The following is a 23,703-nucleotide window of genomic DNA, read 5'->3' as shown; positions in this document are numbered from 1 at the left end:
ACTCTCGGTAATTTCGGGATTTATCCTCTCCGTCCGTTCACAGTGCCATTTTCTACCGAACCAGGCTCTTTATCCTTTCTAATACCGATACCCAGTTCTGGGTATAGCTAAAATAAGAGTTTAAATTGGAATCGCACCGTTTAGGAAAAACATTGTCTCGATTGATAATTGATCATTTTGAAGTGGATACAATAAGTTGTATTCGTTTCAGAATTCTACGATTCAAAAAGTATAGCACTTTTAAAAATAGTTCTCGAAGAAGTTTTTTTTTCATTTCAATCGTTTTTCAGCTCAATCAGTTCCACAGACCCTAAAGCCATGACCGTGACACGTTCCTTCAAATGAACCATTTAACCTCCGCGATCAGTTTGTTTACATCTCGAACAAACGGCTCCGTCAAAGGCCTCATTAGTAGATGGTTATCGTGGCCCGTCGATTGAACTCCTCTCGCAGACACACACTTATACCAACCTTTTGCACCAATGTTGAACACCTTGTTCTTCCTCGGCAAGTCCATCTGCTAGGAGAGACCCTGACGCTGCCAGTCTGTCTGGTCCGATTAAGATCGCTATCGGGAATATCCCATTATCCCGCGGGCGCAAGATTGACACGCGGCACTTCTCCCGCGCGGAGGTGCCTCGAAGGTCTCTCGAAGGTGCAAAACCGCCAGGATTCCCGCCAAGAAATCCATTCATCTGCCACGCAGACCTCAGTGACGTGTTGTGTGCGGTTGGGATCCATTTAGCATTCCGACGGGCGGCCCGAAGTCGGTGTGGCCTTAATGGCATAGTCTGGGGCTTTTTTGAGATCTGGAAGTCGGAGGAAGAGGAGATTTCCGAGGGATGTGATGTCTTGGCACGTTTGTACACACGCATTTCGGTCTGTAGAGAGGGCTTTAACTCTGTGAATGATTAATAACTTTTCTTTCTTTTCTTCAAGTTGACTTTAGGTCAGATCGACCTTTTGGACTGCTTTTGCTTGATGGTAGTTTTGGTCGATCAAGCCATAAGGTCAATTTTCAAAATAAATAAAAAAGCTGGTTTTGTTTAAAAAGGTCCAGTAAGTAAAATTTTCATTTTTTGCATTTTAGATGTTCGATTGAAACTGCCTTAAGTAAGGGGTGTTCCAAAACACCCTAAATGAGAAAAAAAGCTTTTATTAGAACATTTTTAAAAGTGAAACAGTCAAAACGATTGCAAAAATGTCACAAATTGGGAGGGCTTTAAAACCTATCAATTCAGCTACTGATTCAGATTAGAGTCCAAAAATCCAAAACGATGTTCAATCGCTAACAAATACTTTTCCGCCTCCCTCCACAGAACCGTGACACGTCATCAAACGCCACCGCGAAGAGGATTTGTCACCTCTCTCGGCAACCACGGCGGCCTCGTCGGATTACTTTGGCCACAAAATGATGGATCGGATACCGTCGCTGTCGATACCGGGCCTATCGCTGTCCCATCCGCTGTCGATACCGACCTCGCAAGCTCTCACGAATCAATCATCGCACGCGGCGCTCAACTCGCTGAATCTGCACACGCAAAACCTGCACGGCGTTGCGTCATCTGTGAACGCCCTGCACGGTTCACACGGGATTGGCGGTGGCGGAGGAGGAGGGGGTGGGAGTTCGGGTGGGAGTGCGGGAGGTGGGAGTAGTGGCGGGAATGTGGGGAGCCTTGGGGGGATATCGGTCAGTGGAGCAGGTTCCGGAGGACACGTCACGACGACGGCACAGGCCGTGGCCGCGGCTGCAAATCTACATCAGAATGTTGGAGGACTTCTCAACGGAGGCGCGAATGGCAATGGGTGAGTTGGGTTCCTGGAGAGAACTCTTTTTGTTTGGAAAAGTCATGAATTGGATACTTTGTTTGCTTTGTTTACTTTGTTTACTTTGTTTACTTTGTTTACTTTGTTTACTTTGTTTACTTTGTTTACTTTGTTTACTTTGTTTACTTTGTTTACTTTGTTTACTTTGTTTACTTTGTTTACTTTGTTTACTTTGTTTACTTTGTTTACTTTGTTTACTTTGTTTACTTTGTTTACTTTGTTTACTTTGTTTACTTTGTTTACTTTGTTTACTTTGTTAACTTTTTCTTCTTTAGTTTCTTTGAGTTTCTTCAGTTTTCGTTAGTCTTTAGTTTTCTTTGATTTTCTTTAGTTTTCATTAATTTACATTAGTTTCCTTTAAATTTTCTAATTTTTTTTTGTTTTCTTAAGTTTTCTGTATTTTTTTCAGTCTTCTTAAGTTTTCTTTAGTTTACTTTAGTTTTCTTTAGTTTTTTTTGTTTTCTTTAGTTTTCTTTAGTTTTCTTTAGTTTTCTTTAGTTTTTTAGTTTTCTTTAGTTTTCTTTAGTTTTCTTTAGTTTTCTTTTGTTTTCTTTAGTTTTCTTTAGTTTTCTTTAGTTTTCTTTAGTTTTCTTTAGTTTTCTTTAGTTTTCTTTAGTTTTCTTTAGTTTTCTTTAGTTTTTTTTAACTTTCTTTAGTTTTCTTTAGTTTTCTTTAGTTTTCTTTAGTTTTCTTTAGTTTTCTTTAGTTTTCTTTAGTTTTCTTTAGTTTTCTTTAGTTTTCTTTAGTTTTCTTTAGTTTTCTTCAGTTTTCTTTTGTTTTCTTTAGTTTTCTTTAGTTTTCTTTTGTTTTCTTTAGTTTTCTTTAGTTTTCTTTAGTTTTCTTTAGTTTTCTTTAGTTTTCTTTAGTTTTCTTTAGTTTTCTTTAGTTTTCTTAAGATTAATTTAGTTTTCGAGAATATTTTCGTAATTTTTTAAAGTTCTTTGATTTTTGTTAGCTCTTGTAAATTTTATTTAGCGTTTTTCAATTTTTTTTCTTTGATTTTCTTTAATTTTGTTTTGTTTGATTTTCTTTGATTTTTGTTAGCTCTTGTAAATTTTATTTAGCGTTTTTCAATGTTTTTTTCTTTGATTTTCTTTAATTTTGTTGGAATTTCTTTTCATTTCTTAGATTTTCTTGTATTTTTAATTTTCTCTGATTTTCATTGATTTTTTTTAATTTTCTTTGATTTTCTTTGATTTTTATTGATTTTCTTTGATTTTCGTTGATTTTCTTTGATTTTCTCTGATTTTCTTTGATTTTCTTTGATTTTCTTTGATTTTCTTTGATTTTCTTTGATTTTCTTTGATTTTCTTTGATTTTCTTTGATTTTCTTTGATTTTCTTTGATTTTCTTTGATTTTCTTTGATTTTCTTTGATTTTCTTTGATTTTCTTTGATTTTCTTTGATTTTCTTTGATTTTCTTTGATTTTCTTTGATTTTCTTTGATTTTCTTTGATTTTCTTTGATTTTCTTCGATTTTCTTTGATTTTCTTTTATTTTCTTTGATTTTCTTAAATTTTCTTTGATTTTCTTTGATTTTATTTGATTTTCTTTGATTTTCTTTGATTTTCTTTGATCTTCTTTGATTTTTTTTTATTTTTTTCGATTTTCTTTGATTTTCTTTGATCTTTTTAGATTTTCTTTTATTTTCTTTGATTTTCTTTGATTTCCTTTGGTTTTCTTTGATTTTCTTTGATTTTTTTTTTGATTTTCTTTGATTTTCTTTGATTTTCTTTGATTTTCTTTGATTTTTTTTAGATTTTCTTAGATTTTCTTAGATTTTCTTTGATTTTCTTTGATTTTCTTAGATTTTCTTTGATTTTCTTTGATTTCCTTTGGTTGTTCTTTGATTTTCTTTGATTTTCGTTGATTTTCTTTTATTTTCTTTGATTTTTTTTTAATTTTCTGTGATTTTCTTTGATTTTCTTTGATTTTCTTTGATTTTCTTTGATTTTCTTTGATTTTCTTTGATTTTCGTTGATTTTCTTTGATTTTCTTTGATTTTCTTTGACTTTCTTTGATTTTCTTTGGTTTTCTTTGATTTTCTTTGATTTTTTTTTATTTTCTTTGATTTTCTTTGATTTTCTTTGATTTTCTTTGATTTTCTTTGATTTTCTTTGATTTTCTTTGATTTTCTTTGATTTTCTTTGATTTTCTTTGACTTTCTTTGATTTTCTTTGGTTTTCTTTGATTTTTTTTTTATTTTCGTTGATTTTCTTTGATTTTCTTTGTTTTTCTTTGATTTTCTTTGATTTTCTTTGATTTTCTTTGATTTTCTTTGATTTTCTTTGATTTTCTTTGATTTTCTTTGATTTTCTTTGATTTTCTTTGATTTTCTTTGATTTTCTTTGATTTTCTTTGATTTTCTTTGATTTTCTTTGATTTTCTTTGATTTTCTTTGATTTTCTTTGATTTTCTTTGATTTTCTTTGATTTTTTTTTTTGAATTTTCTTTTATTTTCTTTAATTTTTTTTCTGGTTTTTTTTGTATTTTCTTTGATTTTCTTTGTTTTTTTATTCTCTTTGATTTTCGCTGCTATTTTATTTTCTGCGATTTTCTTGGTTTTTATTATTTTTTTCGATCAGCTTGAAATTTCGTGACTTATATATGTTTTTTTTTCTTGTTTTTTGTTTTTATTTATATTTTTATGTTTAGGTTTGAGTTTATTAATTTTTCTATGATTTTCTTTTAGTTTCTCAAATTTCCTTTAGATTTTTTTTAGTTTTATGTTTAACAAAAACTTTTTTTTTGTATTCTAGGTATCTGAGTTCTTTTGATTCCTGCTTACATATTTATCTTTGTGTTTTTTAAAAGATTTTTTGGTTTTTTTTAATTGATTTTTTTTGTTATTTTGATTGATTTATTTTGATAATTTTTTTTGCTCTATTTTATTATTCAATTTTGTAATGTTTTTTTTCTTCGGTATTTTTTTGAGCATCTTTGATTTTTTTTGCTGTTAAATTTTTTTTTAGTCTTAATGTGTTTTGAATTTTGTTTTTTTTTGTTATCGTTAGTAATTCTTTCTCAATTTATCCGATTCACTTTGTAACCTTACCATCAAACCCAGCAAATCGGCAGCCCTCCTGCAACTAACCGTCCAAAGTTCGCCCTATTATTACAGCCTCCTGGGGCAGACGATGATGAAGAAGCCGGCGGAGGAGCACATCAAGCGGCCGATGAACGCGTTCATGGTCTGGTCCCGGCTGCAGCGCCGGAAGATCGCCCAGGACAACCCGAAAATGCACAACTCGGAGATCTCCAAGCGGTTGGGTGAGTGTCACAGTAAACTTTAAGTTCAAATATCAAACCGAATACGAATCTGGTGCGGATCGATTTTTCTTCCACACAAAAAAAAAAACAACAATCATTACAAAAGAAATTGGCAACAATATTTTTCTCAACATTTTTCCTCTTCACAACTCGGGCTTCTAATCCATTGTGTTCTCTTGTAAGGTAAAAAAAGCAGATTTGCATTTTCGTTTCCCTCTTTTGCTACACCTTCAAGTTTTTACCCAAGAGTGGAAAATCGGAAAATTCAATTCAGCCAGGCTGGGCCTCTTTTGTGTTGTGAATCCCGGATTTTCACATTCGCCAAACAGGCCTGTTGAGGGGGGTTCACTCTCGATTTCGTCGAACTCCGACGCGTTCAATTATTTGTTTGGCAACAACAATAACCTGTCCCTGGGCCCTGGCCCTGTCATTTCAATACATTTCGGGACGACGACGAGAAAAATATACATAATCCATTCGGTGGGCGTTGGGTGGGAATAAAGGTGAAAACATACAAAATTGATGATGATGGTGGATGTAAATATAACAACGGTGACAGCGACAACGGCGGCGTGGCACATAAAACTTTTGTGATGGCTTTGTAAAATTTATACATGTTCGTTGCGGGCAGTGTGTTGCTGTACTCGACAAGGGAATCAACAGTCAAACTAGTTCTAGGTTCGATTGAATGTTTGCTGAAGAAGGAAAATCGATGGGACATTGATTTAAGTTTGTGCCATGTTTAACTTTTGTGTTACAGAATCATCCACTAAATCAAAATTACAAAGAATGAAACAAATTTCGTCCCGCCCGTGTGGATCAATCGGACCGCGCACTGGACTCACAATCCAGAGGTCGTCGGTTCGAATCCCGCGGCGGGCGCTCCAAAATTCTTTGTGTAAATATGGGTGTTCGGCGCCGTCGCTCCGTGCCATACTTTCATACACTTAGGAGCCCAGGGCAGCGAAGTCCTTGTAGATAAAAAGGAAGACACTAGTGATTGGTATTAGCAATGGTGGCCGACAGCTATAAAGTCAACTTCGAAACAAATTTCGGTCGTCCAAACACATTATCAGGTATAAAAAATCTTATATTTTAATCTGTACTTTCATCATTTCGATGCCTCTGTGCTCTGATGTACTAACTGACTTTTGGGCCAAAATGAGTTAATGATGACATCTTTTAGCTAATTAAATTCCCTACAAAACGCTTCTAACAGATCTGAAAAATTCGTTTCCTACGCGGAGATATCGCCCTGCAACCATTTGTACTAACTGACATTTTCGAACGCATCATGGATGTGCTCTCTTATTTTTTATCATGGCTTGACCTTTTGAAAACACGCAAATCCATAAAAATACGATTACACTATAATATTATGGTGAATTGCCAGGTGTCCTTACTAGTTTGAGCAATATTATGGAGCACTATTTTGGAAGGCAATTAGCACAAGTGTGCACATTTGGATACGTGAAGAAGTTGCAAGTTAGACGAAGTGTGTCAAATAATTGTTTAGTGGCAGAGTTTTTTTAATTGGATGACCCCTAAGTGTGACATTGGTAGATGGATGTTATTGTTACGTAGTTTTTGGATTGGACGACCCCCGCAGTTGTTCTAGGTGTGCACAACGTCTTAAAAATGTTTTAAATTTGATATTTTTGTTAGGCTAAGTGTGAGATTAATTAGTGGATCTTATTGTTACATAGTTTTTTTGATGGATGACCCCTGCAGTTGTGCTAAGTGTGCACAACTACTTGGGGGGTTTTTGAATTGGATATTTGAGTTAGGCTAAGTGTGATAATGGTGAGTGGATGTTGTTGTTACGTAGTTTTTTTTTATTGGACGACCCCGGCAGTTGTGCTAAGTGTGCACAACGACTTAAAAACTGTTTTAATTGCGGTGTATTACGGTGTAACGAATGTCACGGTGTAAAGAATGCTACGATGCAACGAATGTTACGGTGTAACCATACTACGGTGTAACGAATGTTACGGTGTAACCATACTGCGGTGTAACGAATGTTACGGTGTAACCATACTACGGTGTAACGAATGTTACGGTGTAACCATATTACGGTGTAACGAATGTTACGGTGTAACCATATTACGGTGTAACGAATGTTACGGTGTAACCATATTACGGTGTAACGAATGTTACGGTGTAACCATACTACGGTGTAACGAATGTTACGGTGTAACCATACTACGGTGTAACGAATGTTACGGTGTAACCATACTACGGTGTAACGAATGTTACAGTGTAACCATACTATGGTGTAACGAATGTTACGGTGTAACCATACTATGGTGTAACGAATGTTACGGTGTAACCATATTGTGGTGTAACGAATGTTACGGTGTAACCATACTACGGTGTAACGAATGTTACGGTGTAACCATACTACGGTGTAACGGATGTTACGGTGTAACCATACTAAGGTGTAACGAATGTTACGGTGTAACCATACTACGGTGTAACAGTGTTACGGTGTAACCATACTATGGTGTAACGAATGTTACGGTGTAACCATACTACGGTGTAACGAATGTTACGGTGTAACCATACTACGGTGTAACGAATGTTACGGTGTAACCATATTACGGTGTAACGAATGTTACGGTGTAACCATATTACGCTGTAACGAATGTTACGGTGTAACCATACTACGGTGTAACGAATGTTACGGTGTAACCATATTGTGGTGTAACGAATGTTACGGTGTAACCATACTATGGTGTAACGAATGTTACGGTGTAACCATACTACGGTGTAACGAATGTTACGGTGTAACCATACTACGGTGTAACGAATGTTATGGTGTAACCATACTGCGGTGTAACGAATGTTACGGTGTAACCATACTACGGTGTAACGAATGTTACGGTGTAACCATATTACGGTGTAACGAATGTTACGGTGTAACCATATTACGGTGTAACGAATGTTACGGTGTAACCATACTACGGTGTAACGAATGTTACGGTGTAACCATACTATGGTGTAACGAATGTTACGGTGTAACCATACTACGGTGTAACGAATGTTACGGTGTAACCATACTACGGTGTAACGAATGTTACGGTGTAACCATACTACGGTGTAACGAATTTACGGTTTAGCACAATTGCAGGGATCGTCCAATCCAAAAAACTACGTAACATAACATCCACTAGCCAATGTCACACTTAGCCTAACCCAAATATCCAACTCAAACACCCTTCGAGAAGTTGTGCAAACTTAGCACAACTGCAGGGGTCGTCCAATCCAAAAAACTATTTAACAAAATCATCCACTAACCAATCTCAAACTTAGCCTAACTCAAATATCAAATTTAAACCATTTTTAAGTAGTTGTGCACACTTAGCACAACTGCAGGGATCGTCCAATCCAAAAAATACGTAACAACATTATCCACTAACCAATCTCACACTTAGCCTTACCCAAATATTCAATTCAAACACCCTCCAAGTAGTTGTGCAAACTTAGCACAACTGCAGGGGTCGTCCAAACAAAAAAAAACACGTAACAACATCATTCACGTAGTTGTGCACACTTAGCACAACTGTAGGGGTCGTCCATGTTCAAAGACTAAGCATTGATTTTTTTGGAGCACTTTTGTTCTATTCGATACAAACCAAGAATCCATTGCAAGAGACACACTTGTTCTAACTGCAATCTACCATAACAGTTCTAGGGTTTGTGTCCTGGATATCTCGCATTTCTAAAAAGGTCGTATGACATGATGGCAATAAAATAAACTAGTTCAAAGTTTTTACAAAATCATTTTCTTCTGTTTGTAAGCGTAGATCTATTCGGTTTTCGTCATTCTTGGTCTTATTGAAGCTATTTCATGGATTATCATACTTATATTTGTGAAACCTTACACTTCACTAAGTTTTTCTTCATAAAATTCAAGTTTTAACGGTAGTTGCTCTCAAAAACTGCAATTTTCACACTTAATTTAATGATAAACAAGTCTATTAAAAAAGTATTGTTGAGAAAAATGTTAATTAACTAGCAACAATTCAAAGTTACCACGCAAAAAACATTGAAACAACAAATAACTACTATTTTTACAATAAAATGACTCTGCGCACTTTTGTACCAAGTGCCACGATGGAAGTATACACGACTCTGCCATCGAAGAAGCATTTTAGCTCAACTGCAAAATTCGCCCTGTGCACGTTTGTGCTAACTCATACAAATCACTGTTCAAGACACACTTGTGCTAATTGCAAGCGTGATTTTTTTTCGTAATTTCTCTGCCAAATTTTTTTCTGCCTTTCAAAAGTTTTCATATTTTACCATGTCTTTAAGTTATGTCAGGAGCATACTTTAAAATTATTAGGACAATTGTTTGTCGATTAGTTTCCCAGAAACAGTAATTCAAAGTTAAAAAATCGATTTTCTCGTAACCACCAAAATGTCAGTTAGTATAAGAGAGCACACAAGCATTTTTTAGATCTAGAATTTAAACTTCTTATAATTAAATATAACAAGAATGTTGAAACGTGAAGGTACCATTAAAAAAAATATTAATTTATAGAGTATTTTTTAAGGGGATATGGGATATGGAATATGGGATTTCTATGTTTAAAGGACCTTTCAAATAAAACTCCAGATTCGTTTCAATGAAAAAATAATTAAATATAAGTTTTTTACCTTGATGTTTTGTATGGCATAATTGCTTCTGTTGTCCAATATTTTTAAATTAAAGGTGTTTCATTGATTATTTTTTTCTAAGTTGAAAAAAATTAAATCACATAGCCTGGCGTGGTTGGAGCAAAATATTATAAACCGAGATATCCCATCGGAGATTTACACGTAGAAAGTTGTGTTTTACCGGCCTGAATCAGAATCTGTACGAATCAAAATATTCTATCGGTAAAAATAGATTTTTTCAAAATTGTATGGTTTTTGATTTTTGGTAAGGATTTTCAACTGACCTGGCATTATAAGTGGATCGATCTTTAAACAATATTTGTTTTAACTTATTTGAAGGGAAATGTCTTACTTTTAAAACCCTTTTTGTACTTTGTTAATCCGTTTTGATTTTAAAAGATATTCCACATTAAATACATATTTTTTTTATGCGAACTTCATTTGACCTTGAACCTCTGGGACCATGTTTGTCACTCAAAAAGTAACCTAAATATGGTTATGTTAAAATTTGAATATCTTTTGACAGTCAAAACGGATTTACAAAGTTCAAGAAGGGTTTTGGAGGCAAGAGATTTCTCTACAAATCTGTTAAAATAAATATTTTTTAGAGATCGATTCACCTATAAGGCCAGGTCAGTCAAAAATCCGTACCAAAAATCAAAAACCTAAAAATTTTGCAAAACACAATTTTCACCGATAGAATATTTTGATTTATACAGATTCAGATTAGGCCGATGCAAATATTTAAAAAAGTTTTTGTCCCTCGGCCCTGGCCGAGATCAAGGGGGGGGCAAAAAAATAAAAAAATATAAAAATTTAAATAACAGGCCATAGTCTTCACATTTAAATGAAAAAAGTGTTTTAAAATGCATTTTACACTAGTTCAGTTGTTTTGCAATCATTAGTTTTCAAAAAATCTAATATCTGACAAAAACAAAAATTTTATCGAAAAAAAAGATTTTGCATCGAAAATTTTCAAAAAATCTTAAGATTTTTAAATAAACCCAAACATGCTAAAAATGATTTTAAACGCAGGAGAATGTATTTTAATTTGATTTCAGCTGGTTGCACTTGAATTTTCATTGAAATTTTGAAGTTTATTGTAAAAATATTTTTTTTGCCCCCTGATTTTTCGGGCCAATTTTGAAGGGGGGGGTGACAAAAACTTTTAAAAATATTTGTACCAGCCTTAAGGCCGGTAAAACACAACTTTCTACTTATAAATCTTCGATGAGGTATCTCGGATTATAATATTCTGTTCCAGTCACGCCGTGCATAGTCAACCAATTTTGAATAAAATAACAATTGCGATGAAAGTAACAACATAATCAACAGAAAAAAAAGTTTTTTTTTAATCTTATGGCAAAGTTTTAGGTAAGCATGTTAACAAAAAAAAAATGATGCACGGGATTTTTTTACTCATTTTTAAAATCAATTTCACTAAAAATTTATTTCCAGTTTTAGAATTATAAAATGCCATATTTTCTGAAAATTCCAGAATTGGCAAAACATCTTTGATCAGGTTATGTTTGTTTATTGATCCATTGTGATTAAAAAAAAAACGAAACAGAGCAATTCCATGTCAAATAGGGAATCGGTTGTACCCGACCTTCTCCGATTTCAATGAAACTTTGTAGACATGTTATCCTACGCATATATAAGCCATTTTCGTGTATATGGAGCCAGTTACACTCGATAGTGACATTTGAGAAGGGCGTAAGTGTTTTAAATATTTTTGTATTTCGTAATTTAAATATTGCTGTAGCTCGAAGCCGTTGCATCGTATCAAAAAGTGGTCAAAGACAAACTTGTAGGAAATTTGACGGGCTTTCCGAAAAAAATACACTGAAAGAAAAAAACACTCAACTTTTATGAGATTTTTTGATTTTTAAGTTTAAAAGTCAAATTTGAGGGTGAGCCCACGATTTTTTTTCGTTCAAAATTTACTATCCAAGTTACTATACTACACTGAAAAAATATTATGTTTTCAGTTATGAGCAATGTAATTAGCTTATATCTGTAAGCCCATACATCCAATTGAAATGTGGTCAAAGACAAACTTATGGGAAATTGGACGAGCTTTCCGGTAAAAATATTTTCGAAACTGAAAAATCAAGTCGGTCATATAGAAATTGCCAAAAACCATCAAAAAACCTATTTTTTCAACATTTTTATTTTTAAAACCGCTGTAACTTCACAAGGATTGGACTTAGGACAATGGTCAATATGGAGACTTTTATGTAAAATTGTCTGGAGAATCGATTCCCGTACTCGGATTTTGAAAATTTTGACGTTTAGAGCACTTTTCAAAAAAACAGTTTCAGTAAATGATTTTTGTATTTTTTTAGGTGAGCTGCTCCATCCTGCATTTTTCGTGAGTCTTTTTGTAACATCTTAGGCTTTCTTCACAAAAAATTTGAACGAAAAAAAATCGTGGGCTCACCCTCAAATTTGACTTTTAAACTTAAAAATCAAAAAATCTCATAAAAGTTGAGTGTTTTTTTCTTTCAGTGTATTTTTTTCGGAAAGCCCGTCAAATTTCCTACAAGTTTGTCTTTGACCACTTTTTGATACGATGCAACGGCTTCGAGCTACAGCAATATTTAAATTACGAAATACAAAAATATTTAAAACACTTACGCCCTTCTCAAATGTCACTATCGAGTGTAACTGGCTCCATATACACGAAAATGGCTTATATAAGCGTAGGATAACATGTCTACAAAGTTTCATTGAAATCGGAAAGGGTCGAGAAAAAAGTACCTAAAAAATTCCTGTTTTGGGCTGGAATTGCTCAACAATAAAAAAAAGTCTCACTTAATGTTTTAATCCAAACCAAATATACTTTGTATATTATACAATCAAATAGAACTTTAGGGAAATTTTAGTGAAGTACACCATTTTCAAGTTAAATCAAGTTTTAATGTAACTTTTTTGATAATTGACGCAGTTCTTCAACTAAAAAATTGCCCGTGTGTGCTTATTTTTTTAATTTTGAAAACTGTTCAAAGAGATGATCATAGACATCTTTTAGTCCAACATTTATAAATGAAATATCCGTATAATTTTCTGATCTCCTCGAAAAAAAAAGGAAATTTGGTTATCAAGGCTAACATTTCCAAAGGGCCATATATTCAAATTTAAGGACTGAGTAGTTCTCTACGATTTCACTTTTTTTTTCAAGATTATTCAATTTTCATTTTTTGATTTGGATGATAATTTCTTATAATTTTCCAGACAAACTCCATATAATTTTTGTTTGAAGTTCTTGTCTTGAGAAATAGTTTTCTGATCAATTTGGTGTTTTCGGCAAAGTTGTATGTTATGATTATTAATTAAAATAAGTACACGGAAATACAAAATTTTCGATTTTTTAAAAATTAGCTTATTATCACAAAAAACTAAATTCCCAAAATACATATTTTTTTAATTTTTGAATCTTTTTGTTTTGTTTTCGGAGATTTACAAATACTTATTCTAAGGCATAGCGCGTAAAAAATATAGAAATTTCGAAAACCTTAACAAAAATTAGCAAAATTGAAATTGCAGTCGAGAGTACTTTAAAATTATTTGATTAAATGTACCGTTTTCAAATATTAGCTACTTTTTTAGGTATACATTTTCAATTTCTTTTATTTATTTGCGTTTTTTTGAAATACTTCTAGAAACAAATCCACCACGAAAAAAAATTAAAAGCTATATTAAAATTTCCTATAATTTTCTTGGAGGAACTTTAAAAATAGAGCAATTAGTTTAACGTTATAAAAAATTTCAATCAATGAAAATTGTTTTTTTCTAAGTGTCAATTTATTAGCCTGCAATTATCAATTGAAGAAACTATTGATCCGATTTTCGAATTTTTCTGATTTTTTCAATTAAAATATTTCAAAAAATATATAATTTGGTCTTGACTTTGCAATTAGAAAAATTATCTATTGGTGAACCTATTCGAATGTTAAGCTAGATATTAAAAAAAATTAAATTATTTTTATTGAAAAAATAAAGGCCGATGCAAATATTTAAAAAAGTTTTTGTCCCTCGGCCCTGGCCGAGGTCAAGGGGGGGGGCAAAAAAATAAAAAAAATATAAAAATTTAAATAACAAGCCATAGTCTTCACATTTAAATGATAAAAGTGTTTTAAAATGCATTTTACACTAGTTCAGTTGTTTTGCAATCATTAGTTTTCAAAAAATCTAATATCTGACAAAAACAAAAATTTTATCGAAAAAAAAGATTTTGCATCGAAAATTTTCAAAAAATCTTAAGATTTTTAAATAAACCCAAACATGCTAAAAATGATTTTAAACGCAGGAGAATGTATTTTAATTTGATTTCAGCTGGTTGCACTTGAATTTTCATTGAAATTTTGAAGTTTATTGTAAAAATATTTTTTTTGCCCCCTGATTTTTCGGGCCAATTTTGAAAGAGGGGGGGGGGGTGACAAAAACTTTTAAAAATATTTGTACTAGCCTAAACAATTTAACAAAAACAATATTTTTTTACCATTAAGAATCTGTCCAATAGTTTCCGAGTTATCGTTAGATAAAATTACAGGCATTCGGTGACACTTAGAAAAAATCATTTAAAATTTCAAAAAAATCAAAAAATCTAATTTAAAATTGTTAGTTAACTAATTAAAAAAAGTAATTAAAATAGAATGAATAAAATAACTTCATCAAATGATTCAGAATATGTATGTTTATTTGCTTGAATAAAAAAGAAAAAAAATTGCACCTGATCGCATAAATGTCCCATATGCATTTTCGTCACTTTTGAGTTATTAATGCAGTTTGGTTCAAATCGTGTGCTCTTTCAGAAAAGCCTATAACATCCAGTACTCCAGTCACAAAACCAGGAGGAATTCCAATTTTTTTTTGCGAAAACTTAACACGTAGCCTTATACAATAATTTATACAATAATTATAATGATAAAGTTTGTTGAATGAACCAAAATATATTATTTTCGCTCATATTGTACCAGTGCCATTACCTCCATGTTATAAAACATAGAAAACGCTCCGAATCTCTTGGCTATCACATAAAACCACAATGGAGAACGACGCTTCTTGCCTGCGAAAGCAAGCGTCTTCATAATCTCGGAAATCCATGAACATTTCCTCTAATTTCCTCCCAAACTGGCGACAGGAGAATAGGATGAGAATCCGGAAAGGTATGATTTCCAAGTATTTCGCCATTGTTCGAGCAGAGTTTACCCCTACCGCCTTCCCTACTACTCTGATTTCCACCACTTGGCATAGAGTTCTTGTCAAAACTTCTTCATCAAGATTTCAATGGAACAGGTGTGTTGCAGTGTTTCTGATTTGTTAATATTTTTTGTGTATTTTAAAATTTAATATTAAATCATCGTCCCTAGAAGAGCAAACAGCTAGCAAAATCTAAACTTAGAAACATGTACCCTCCCTGTAAAGGCTTATGAATTGATCTCAGTTGAAAGGTTCTCCAAATCTCTGAATTGCAAATGTAACATCCTGGAGCAGAACTGTTAAATTCTAATAAACACCAATTGAATTTAAAATTGATTTTAAATCATCGCCTATGAAATGTTTTCAAACAAAATCAAAGTTTTTATTAAATTTTTTGATAAAACAAATCTAAACTTCCAACACTGATCAACTTCCGGCCACCAGGAACTCATCGCACCTGACATCTCGTCGCTGTTGTGGGACTGATTGCAAAATCCATTGTGCGATCCCGCTTTTTCCTACTCTCTAAAGGTATTGTTTTCCCTCATTTTCCCCATAACTCCCACCCTCATTCGGTTGAATAGGTTGCCATACCAGGCCCAACACAGAAAACTGGGGAGACATTTTTCAGCACAAATACGAAAAACAAAAACGCACTCATTTCCACCCATTGAGCCCAACAGTGTCGGTGTGAGTGCCGAGGAAAATGGATGATAACAAAAGGATAGTCAGACGCTCTCTCTCTCCGATTTCGTTTTTCTCTCTGTTGGCAACACATGTTTTATGTTTCCTCCCCCAGTTTTCGCCAGTGTTTCGAAAAATTCCGCTCACAATGAGAGGACACAAAGGAAATGATGAGCACATCTTTGCTTGTCCCTCCCCTCCCCCACCATTACAGTGTTGCTATCCACAACTTGACGACAGTACATAAGCACATGGTTGTCACCTGCTGGCACGAGCCGGGAAATCCGAGGCCATGGGGAAAACCATTGCTGAAAATTTGCCAAGTCTTGCGAGAAGGAAACTTAAAATCTGTGTCGTGTCAATCTTAAATTATGAAATTGTCTTGACAACAAATCTATTGCGAATTCATAAAAAAAACAAATTCAATGATAAAAAAAATAAACGCATATCATTTTTCGGGTTTCGTAGTTCCTGACCGACCCCCGCAACTGTCAAACGCAAACACACACGTGCGCCTTGTTCGGCAATCCTGGGGCGCTTGTTCGAGTAGAAAAGGGAGGGTACAATGTATCCTGTTGTCGCTGTTTTCAACTATTTTGTGTAGCGCACTGTTTTTCACAAACACACGAACATTATACACATAACATTGTGCGACGACAACGAAATGTGTGTGCGCTTGAAAGCACCCCGGAAAAGCTTTGCTGTACGAACAGACGAAACAAAGGGTGGGGCGAAACAATGGCTTCCATTCTATTGTGTTTTTCTTAGTTGTTGTTGTTGTTGCGCTGTATTTTCAGTATAGTATTATGGGTGAATAATGTTCTGAAACTTGAAACATTGCTGTGTTGTACGTTTAAATGTATGTCGTCATTGTTGAGAAAGGTTTTAATAGAACAGGAATCCATAAGATAAAATAGTTCATGGACAGTTTGAAGCGCTTTAATTTTCTAAAGTATAGTTCAACCAAATATTTTTTTATAATTGTTTTGAAAAATTGGCTGTTATACTTAAGCATTTTTTCATGGAATTTGTTTTTCCAATGATCGTGAAAAAAGTTGCAAACAACATCAGCTGAACAATTTGTTAAATCAACAACTGTATTGCATCTAAATTAAATTTCAAACTTCAAGCCTGATTTTAAAATTGTGGAACCAAAAAGTATGACTAAACGAATAATATTTAATTAAGGTTATGCTTCTGTTAAAAAAAATGTCGTATTACATATATGTCGAAAACATATATTTTTTTCAAAATTCACCTTTATTTCTGATCTGTGGTGCCAAAATTCTTTTCAGTGCTTCATTAGAATTAAAATCCAGACATAATAATTAAAAAAAATACATGTTTTTCAATGAAATTTTCTTTTTTTTTATTTCTGATTGTGAACAAAATTTGTAAGTGCAAAAAAAAAAATTATTGGCCTGATTTAATGCATTTATTGAACCATTCTGTTTTTGCTTTTTGATCTGAAACTTCGAAATTTTCTTAAACAACGAATTTATAATTGGATAAAGTAGAGAGAAACACAAAATGACGAGAAATCGGTTGATTTCGTGGATTATTTCCCTCATAATTATTGTCAAGTTAAGTTTCAAGTCAAGTTTTAATTGAACAATTCTCTAAGATTTCGGCCATCCGTTTTTTTTTTTGCATTTTTTCATTCTAGCTGAAACTTTTGTTGTATGTAATGTATGCCTAAAAAAGCCAAAAAAAATTCTCAGTATTTGTTTGCGAAATTGGAAAACATGGACACTACTTTTAAAAACTGTGATTTTTTTCTTCAAATTAGTTACTTAGGCATGGCTATAATTAGAAAATGATGCAATTAGTCAAAATTTACTGAAGTGTTTTTTGATTGCAAATATGATTATTGAACATGGGTTTTTATTAAATCATAGTTTTTTTTTAATCTAACTTTGCTAACTTTTTTGATTGCAAATATGATTTTTAAACCTGGATTTTAAAAAAAATCATAGTTTTTTTTTAATTTAACTTTGCCAATGATTTTTAGCCGGAATTTTATGAAAAGACACTTTTAACTTGAATAACCCAAGCCTAGAAAAGTTCCAGTCAAACTTGAGACATATTATATTTATATTATTATATTATATTATATTATATTATATTATATTTCGACCATTTTGTTTTGTATTTTTCAAATTGGCTCAAACTTTGTGGGATCCTTCCCCATAACGAAAGAAGCCATTTTGTATCTCTGGGCTCCATACAATTTTGACAACTGTCCTTACAAAAATTGTACATAAATATTTGAAAATATGTAACTTTTAGAGGAATATTCTGGCAAAGTTGTCGGTATTGTTAAGGACTATTGAGAAAAAATAGGTACATGGATTTTTTTTCACAAAAATCTCAATTTACCAAAATCAGTATTTTTTTCATTTTTTTATATGTTTTAGGGGACCAAAACCCGCAACTTTTGAGGCATACAGAAGTATGCTCAAAAATTCTGGCGCTGAGTTATGAATTTTAGAAAAAATAGTGATTTTTGTAAAATATCTAAATTTTATACACAATTTTTAAAAAAAAGGTACTTAACAAAGTTTTTGATAAAGGGCCCAATTTTTTAAAAATAGTGACCATGAGTGACCATTTAAAAAAAATCTAATAGTTATGAAAATTTGATAAACAATTGTCTAAGATTGAAGATTGGATCTCTGGTTGCTGAGATTCAGCGGCTTAATGAAAAAAACAGGAAAATTTAAGTTTTCTAAATCTGACCCAAGCAACCATCTTTTTTCAATGACGATATCTCAGCAACTAATGGTCCGATTTTCAATGTTAAAACATGAAACATTTGTGAAATTTTCCGATATTTTCTAAAACAATATTTTAAGAATTTTTGAATCAAAACTAACATTTCAAACGAACGTATTATTGATTGTTTGGCGTTTTTGAAATGTTCGTATTGATTCAAAAAATTTCAAAAAACTGTTTTCGAAAAGATCGGAAAATTTCCAATCTTCAATGATTTTTAGACAGTTTCTAGCAATTTTTCAAAACTATTAAAAAAAATCAGAAATGGTCACTCATGGTCACTATTTTAAAAATAGAAAAACTGCAAATATTTCGCTTAAATCATATTTTCGGTGGCTATATCTTGAAATCGGAGCCCTTTATCAAAAAATCTGTAAAATATTTTTCGATTGCAAATTCAATTTTAAATTAAAAATAAGGTCAAAAAATATATGTATAAAATTCAATTTTTCCCAAAAACAACTTATTTTTTCAAAAATACATATTTTTTTTACACAGCAAAAAATCCGATGGTAAAGTCGCATGCAAAAGCATGCACATCACCTTCGTCAAAATAAACACTTAATATTACACACAGCATGTACAATTTTTGTAAACACAAAAAATAGTTGCAACCGACGGGATTCAAACCCAGCACCATCATTAAGGACTGGTGCCTTAGCCCGCTCGGCCATCAGACCGATGGAAAGTGGGAAGGCTAAACGTATATATAAGCTTGACATTTCGGTCAAGTAGATTTCCCATACTGATGGGCTACGTATTTCAGAATGTGATATTACACAGAGTTTCATAAAATAATGCAAAATTTATCTTACACCCAGGCCTTTTACACGCAGCTGAATTACTACTTTATTTGCTGTGTATCTATGAGAGGGGATCCCCTAAAGTATATCAAAAATAAAAAAATCGGATTTTGAAAAATTGAGTTTTTGTGAATAATCCGCAAAATAAATTTCATTGTGCCTATTTTTTCCTGAATAGTTCTCAACAATACCTTCAACTTTTCCGAAGACACCAAATTGATCAGAAAATTCCTCCAAAAGTTACAGATTTTCGAATATTTACGTACCTTTTTACATGGACAGCTGTCAACGTTGTATCGAGACTTGTATGGGTGAACGAATGACACAAAATGGTTTTTTTAGTTATGGGGAAGGGCCTTACAAAATGTGAGCCAAATAAAAAAATACAAGTAAAATCCACTTCCGGTTTTGGAAGAGAATTGCATATTTTTAAATCATTCGAAAATTGTTTTCTTTTTTGCCAAATAAACGGAAACTGATGGAAAATTACCAATGTTTTGCCTTTTCTATTAAATTCAATTACATCATAAACACATTTCAGCACCAAACTCCATCAACCCACCGGTTGCATTTCCGAGTAGGTCTGATTACATCGATACTGACGAGGAGAATTTCCATGACCCATCCCCCCATCCATTCACCAGCTCTCATTACAAACAGGCGCAAACAAAAGGGGTGAAGATATTTCAATTATCTGCTGCCGGGCTTGGTCGACGACGCACACAGACATTTCCTTCCCCTTCCAGGATTTCCAGACAGATGCTTTTCAGCAAACAATTCCATCGATGGCGGGGTATTGATACTGGCTGCCGGTGACGAGAATCCTCCCTCAACCTTAGTGGAGAGAGGAACGCTGATGATGATTATGTGATAATTGTTTTGTGTATCACACAATAATGTGGGAGAGGGTGGTGGCACTTTGTCAAACAAGAAGATGAGGATCCACGACAACGGAAAACCAGCCTGCCTCCAAGGAAACGGACGCTGATGAGATTGAAGCGGAAAACTGACGACGTCGACGTCGATTCCGTCCGAACTGGGAGTGGGGGAGGAGGAAACCATCCGGGCAGATCTAATACTTGGATGGATTTGAGGTTTGTCTTTCCCCGGGAGGATGTTGTTGTGGTGACAGCAAGTACGCATCTTTGCGAAAGGACATTTCCTCACTTTGTGCGTGTGACAAGGGGAAAAAGATTTGAGGTTAAGTAAGTGGCCTGTCGTTTATTAAATAACTTTCTTCGATTTGGCCATTGTGTGTGGTCGAAAGAAGAGAGCGATGCTTTTTATTAAGTCAATCAGTGGCTTGGAACGACTGTGGATGGTGCCATCCTTGGAAAGGACAGGAAAAGGGGGGTCCATTTTATGTGTGTCTGATGTATCGAAAAGATTCTCTTCTATTGAGCATATTGTCTGGGACAAACATTGATACATGTGCTTCGGAAATCTTTTGCCGGCATGATGCGTAATCAATTACTAGTTATACGTCTTTGTACTACGACAAACACTTTATCACGATAAACTGCCAATTTGCCAAAATGTTTGTAAATAAACCAAAATGTTCTGTGTCATTTGATATGATTTCATGTTTTTCCATAGTGGTTTTTTATTTTTTTCTCTTCTTTTTGCAATTTGTTGCATGTTTTTAATTTAACAAATATTTAAATTTTGTTAATCTTGTATTTGTGACCATAAAAAAGTGATAAATTCCAATCAGATTGTAAATACTTTCTCAATTTAACATTACTTATCCGTCACACTTGCACCGCTCGGGCTGTCAATGGCCCGTTCAAATTGTCAATCATCTTAATTGCACCTTTCATCGGCTCCTTTTCCACCATTCGACGCTTAATGTGCGCATTCAACCGAAGGCGAAGTCATTTGATGCCACACTCTTAAGTAATTGTTTTTCCACTCTCGAATCGCTCTATTCCCTCCTGGTTGTGTTCGCGTTTCCATTTACGAGCACAGAAAAGCAACTCACTTGACATTGTGTGTGTGTGTGTGTGTGTGTGTGTTCCACCCTCTCATCCCATCTTTTTTCTCAATGGAACTAGTTTCTCAATCTGGCGGAGTCTGTTTTCAGTGAATCAACAACAACAGAAAAAAAATGAAACTCATGCACAATAGACGCGCTGTCAAAGACGAGAGGTGGCGTCGAGTTACGTCAACCCTTTGCACACACACACACATTCTCTCAGATTGCAGGGACTTTGACAGCTTCTGAGGCAAAACACACAAAGGATGCCAAAGAATGAGAAGATGTCTTCAATTTGGAAAATTACAATCGCGAATCTTCTCGAGCAGACGAAATGAGAGCTTCCTACTGAAACGCCTATTCTTGCCATATGCAGCACGCTCTGACAGGTGCCACGTGCCGGCAAGCGACGGCGGTCGGTGGTCTAATCTGGGTCAATCTTTAAATTAAACTGTGCTTGAACGCCCCCTCTTCAATTTGGGCCTAAATGATGAACGAATTTGACGTGAAATTTCGGTTTCCGGACTTTGGTATGAGCAGACAAGGGAGAATGCTGGGAATGATTAGGTTAAATGTAGTATTTTAAATATTTTCATTTTGTTTTATTTTTATTTGATTTAAAATAAAAAATATCATAAACACATCCAAAGCTAAACGATTTTATTCATTACATCTTTTTTCTCAACGCGATTTCAGTTGTCTTAAAATCGTTGGATTCCAAAACACCTAAATTTAAAGATCCTTAAAAAAATAAATACGGGATTTTCATAGATCAAGGGTTTTTTTTTCTCTAAATGTATATTCCCTAAAAGAGCACTCAGCTAGCAAAATCTAAACGTAGAAATATGTACCCTCAGTTGAAAGGTTTTTCAAATCTTATAACTGCAAATGTAACATCCTGGAACAGAACTGCTAAATTCTAATAAAAACACAAATTGAATTGAATTCAACATTGAAATACGGGCTTTTTGTGGATTTTCAAATGCAATTAATCTAAAATTCAAGAAAAAAACTATGGAAAACATATTTTAAAACATTTCATCGATGCCTTTTCAAAATTTTATAACATATTTTAAGATTTTTGATAATGTATTGTTTGGCAATTTTTTTAATAATTTCTGATGGGTCAGATAGACAACTTTTTTTGCAACGTTCAAACTTAATTTCCAAAATTGGGAAACAAATAGTATCACAAAATGTTTTATGCATTGTTACAGCTGTGCTACTGTTTGAATTTTTCAAAATATCAATGAATTTCTGTTTTTTTCCTCTAGAGTTTAGCCTTCCTCACCTTACTGAGGAAAGGCTATAAAATCACTCAGAAAACGAACTTCTTAGTTTTACCTCCTAGACCCACCTTCATGTATACATATCGACTCAGAATCAAATTCTGAGCAAATGTCTGTGTGTGTGTGTGTGTGTGTGTGTGTGTGTGTGTGTGTGTGTGTGTGTGTGTGTGTGTGTGTGTGTGTGTGTGTGTGTGTGTGTGTGTGTGTGTGTGTGTGTGTGTGTGTGTGTGTGTGTGTGTGTGTGTGTGTGTAGGGATGTGGGTCTGTGCACCAAAAAATATGCACTCGATTATCTTAGCACTGGCTTAACCGATTTGGACCGTTTTGGTCTCATTCGATTCGTCTTGGGGTCCCATAAGTCCCTATTGAAAATTATGAAGTTTAGTAAAGTACTTCAAAAGTTATGCTAAAAAACGATTTTAACAAAAATCCGGAAGATTGTAAAAAGGGTGGTTTTTGTAAGAAAACCCGTCATGCTATACATTTTTAGAAAGGTAATAAAAAGACCTTTCCAATGTGTCAAAACCATTTAAGATCTAAGAACCCTATCAAAAGTTATAAGCACTTAAGTGTTATTTATGCACTTTTTGGAGGCTGGATCTCGAATATTTCGATGAAAACGTTGTCCGGATCTCTCATGCGACCTATCGTTGGATAGGTAATCAAAAGAACTTTTCAACGCGTCCAAGACATTGAAGATCTGACAACCCTATCAAAAGTTATAAGCATTTAAGTGTTATTTATGAACCTTTTAGAGGCCGGATCTGATATATTTCGATGAAAACGTTGTCCGGATTTATCATGCGACCTGTCGTTGGATAGGTAATTAAAAGCCCTTTGCAACGAGTTCAAAAGATTGCAGATCTGACAACCCTATCAAAAGTTATACGCACTTAAGTGTTATTTATGAACTTTTTTCAGGCCGGATCTCATATATATTGTTGAAAACGTTGTCCGGATCTATCATGCGACAGGTCGTTGGATAGGTAATCAAAAGACCTTTCCAACGAGTTTTATAGATTGCAGATCTGATAACCCTATCAAAAGTTATAAGCACATAAGAGCCCTGAATTATGAAGATCTGACTATACCCAATCTGACGGTATGAATAATGAATCAAGTTGATAGAACACTGAAAGGTCCGCCCTTTTGTATCTATTTTGCATTACCCTCTAAATGTGAGGAAGGCACCAACCACCTAAGGGTGGATTAA

General features: G+C 33.7%; 2 protein-coding genes across 3 annotated transcripts in view; both read left to right on the top strand.

Moving 5' to 3' along the window:
* Positions 1-1,317: 1,317 nt before the first annotated feature.
* Positions 1,318-1,810, top strand: LOC119765967 (glycine-rich cell wall structural protein-like). The gene has a single exon (XM_038250266.1). The coding sequence runs from the start codon at positions 1,412-1,414 to the stop codon at positions 1,808-1,810; it is 399 nt and encodes a 132-aa protein (XP_038106194.1). The 5' UTR covers positions 1,318-1,411.
* The window catches only part of LOC6051714 (transcription factor Sox-14), a 115,744-nt gene continuing 93,772 nt past the window's right edge, over positions 1,732-23,703 (top strand). Inside the window, exons 1-2 of one of the 2 annotated variants that reach the window (XM_038253752.1) lie at positions 1,732-1,806; positions 4,931-5,097. In XM_038253752.1, coding sequence (XP_038109680.1) covers positions 4,965-5,097 — 133 coding nt within the window. In that variant the 5' untranslated portion in view covers positions 1,732-1,806; positions 4,931-4,964. The remainder of the gene's footprint in view (positions 1,807-4,930; positions 5,098-23,703) is intronic. The other variant, XM_038253751.1, reaches the window with a different exon arrangement.

This window comes from Culex quinquefasciatus, chromosome 2, assembly GCF_015732765.1.
Source record: "Culex quinquefasciatus strain JHB chromosome 2, VPISU_Cqui_1.0_pri_paternal, whole genome shotgun sequence".
In the NCBI taxonomy this organism is placed as follows: Eukaryota; Metazoa; Arthropoda; class Insecta; order Diptera; family Culicidae; genus Culex; species Culex quinquefasciatus.
Note: the sequence above shows the minus strand (reverse complement) of the source record. Positions and strands in the feature narration are given on the sequence as shown.

Coding starts and splice junctions, on each gene's coding strand:
- LOC119765967 (XM_038250266.1), top strand. CDS start 1,412: ATGATGGATCGGATACCGTCGCTGTCGATACCGGGCCTATCGCTGTCC.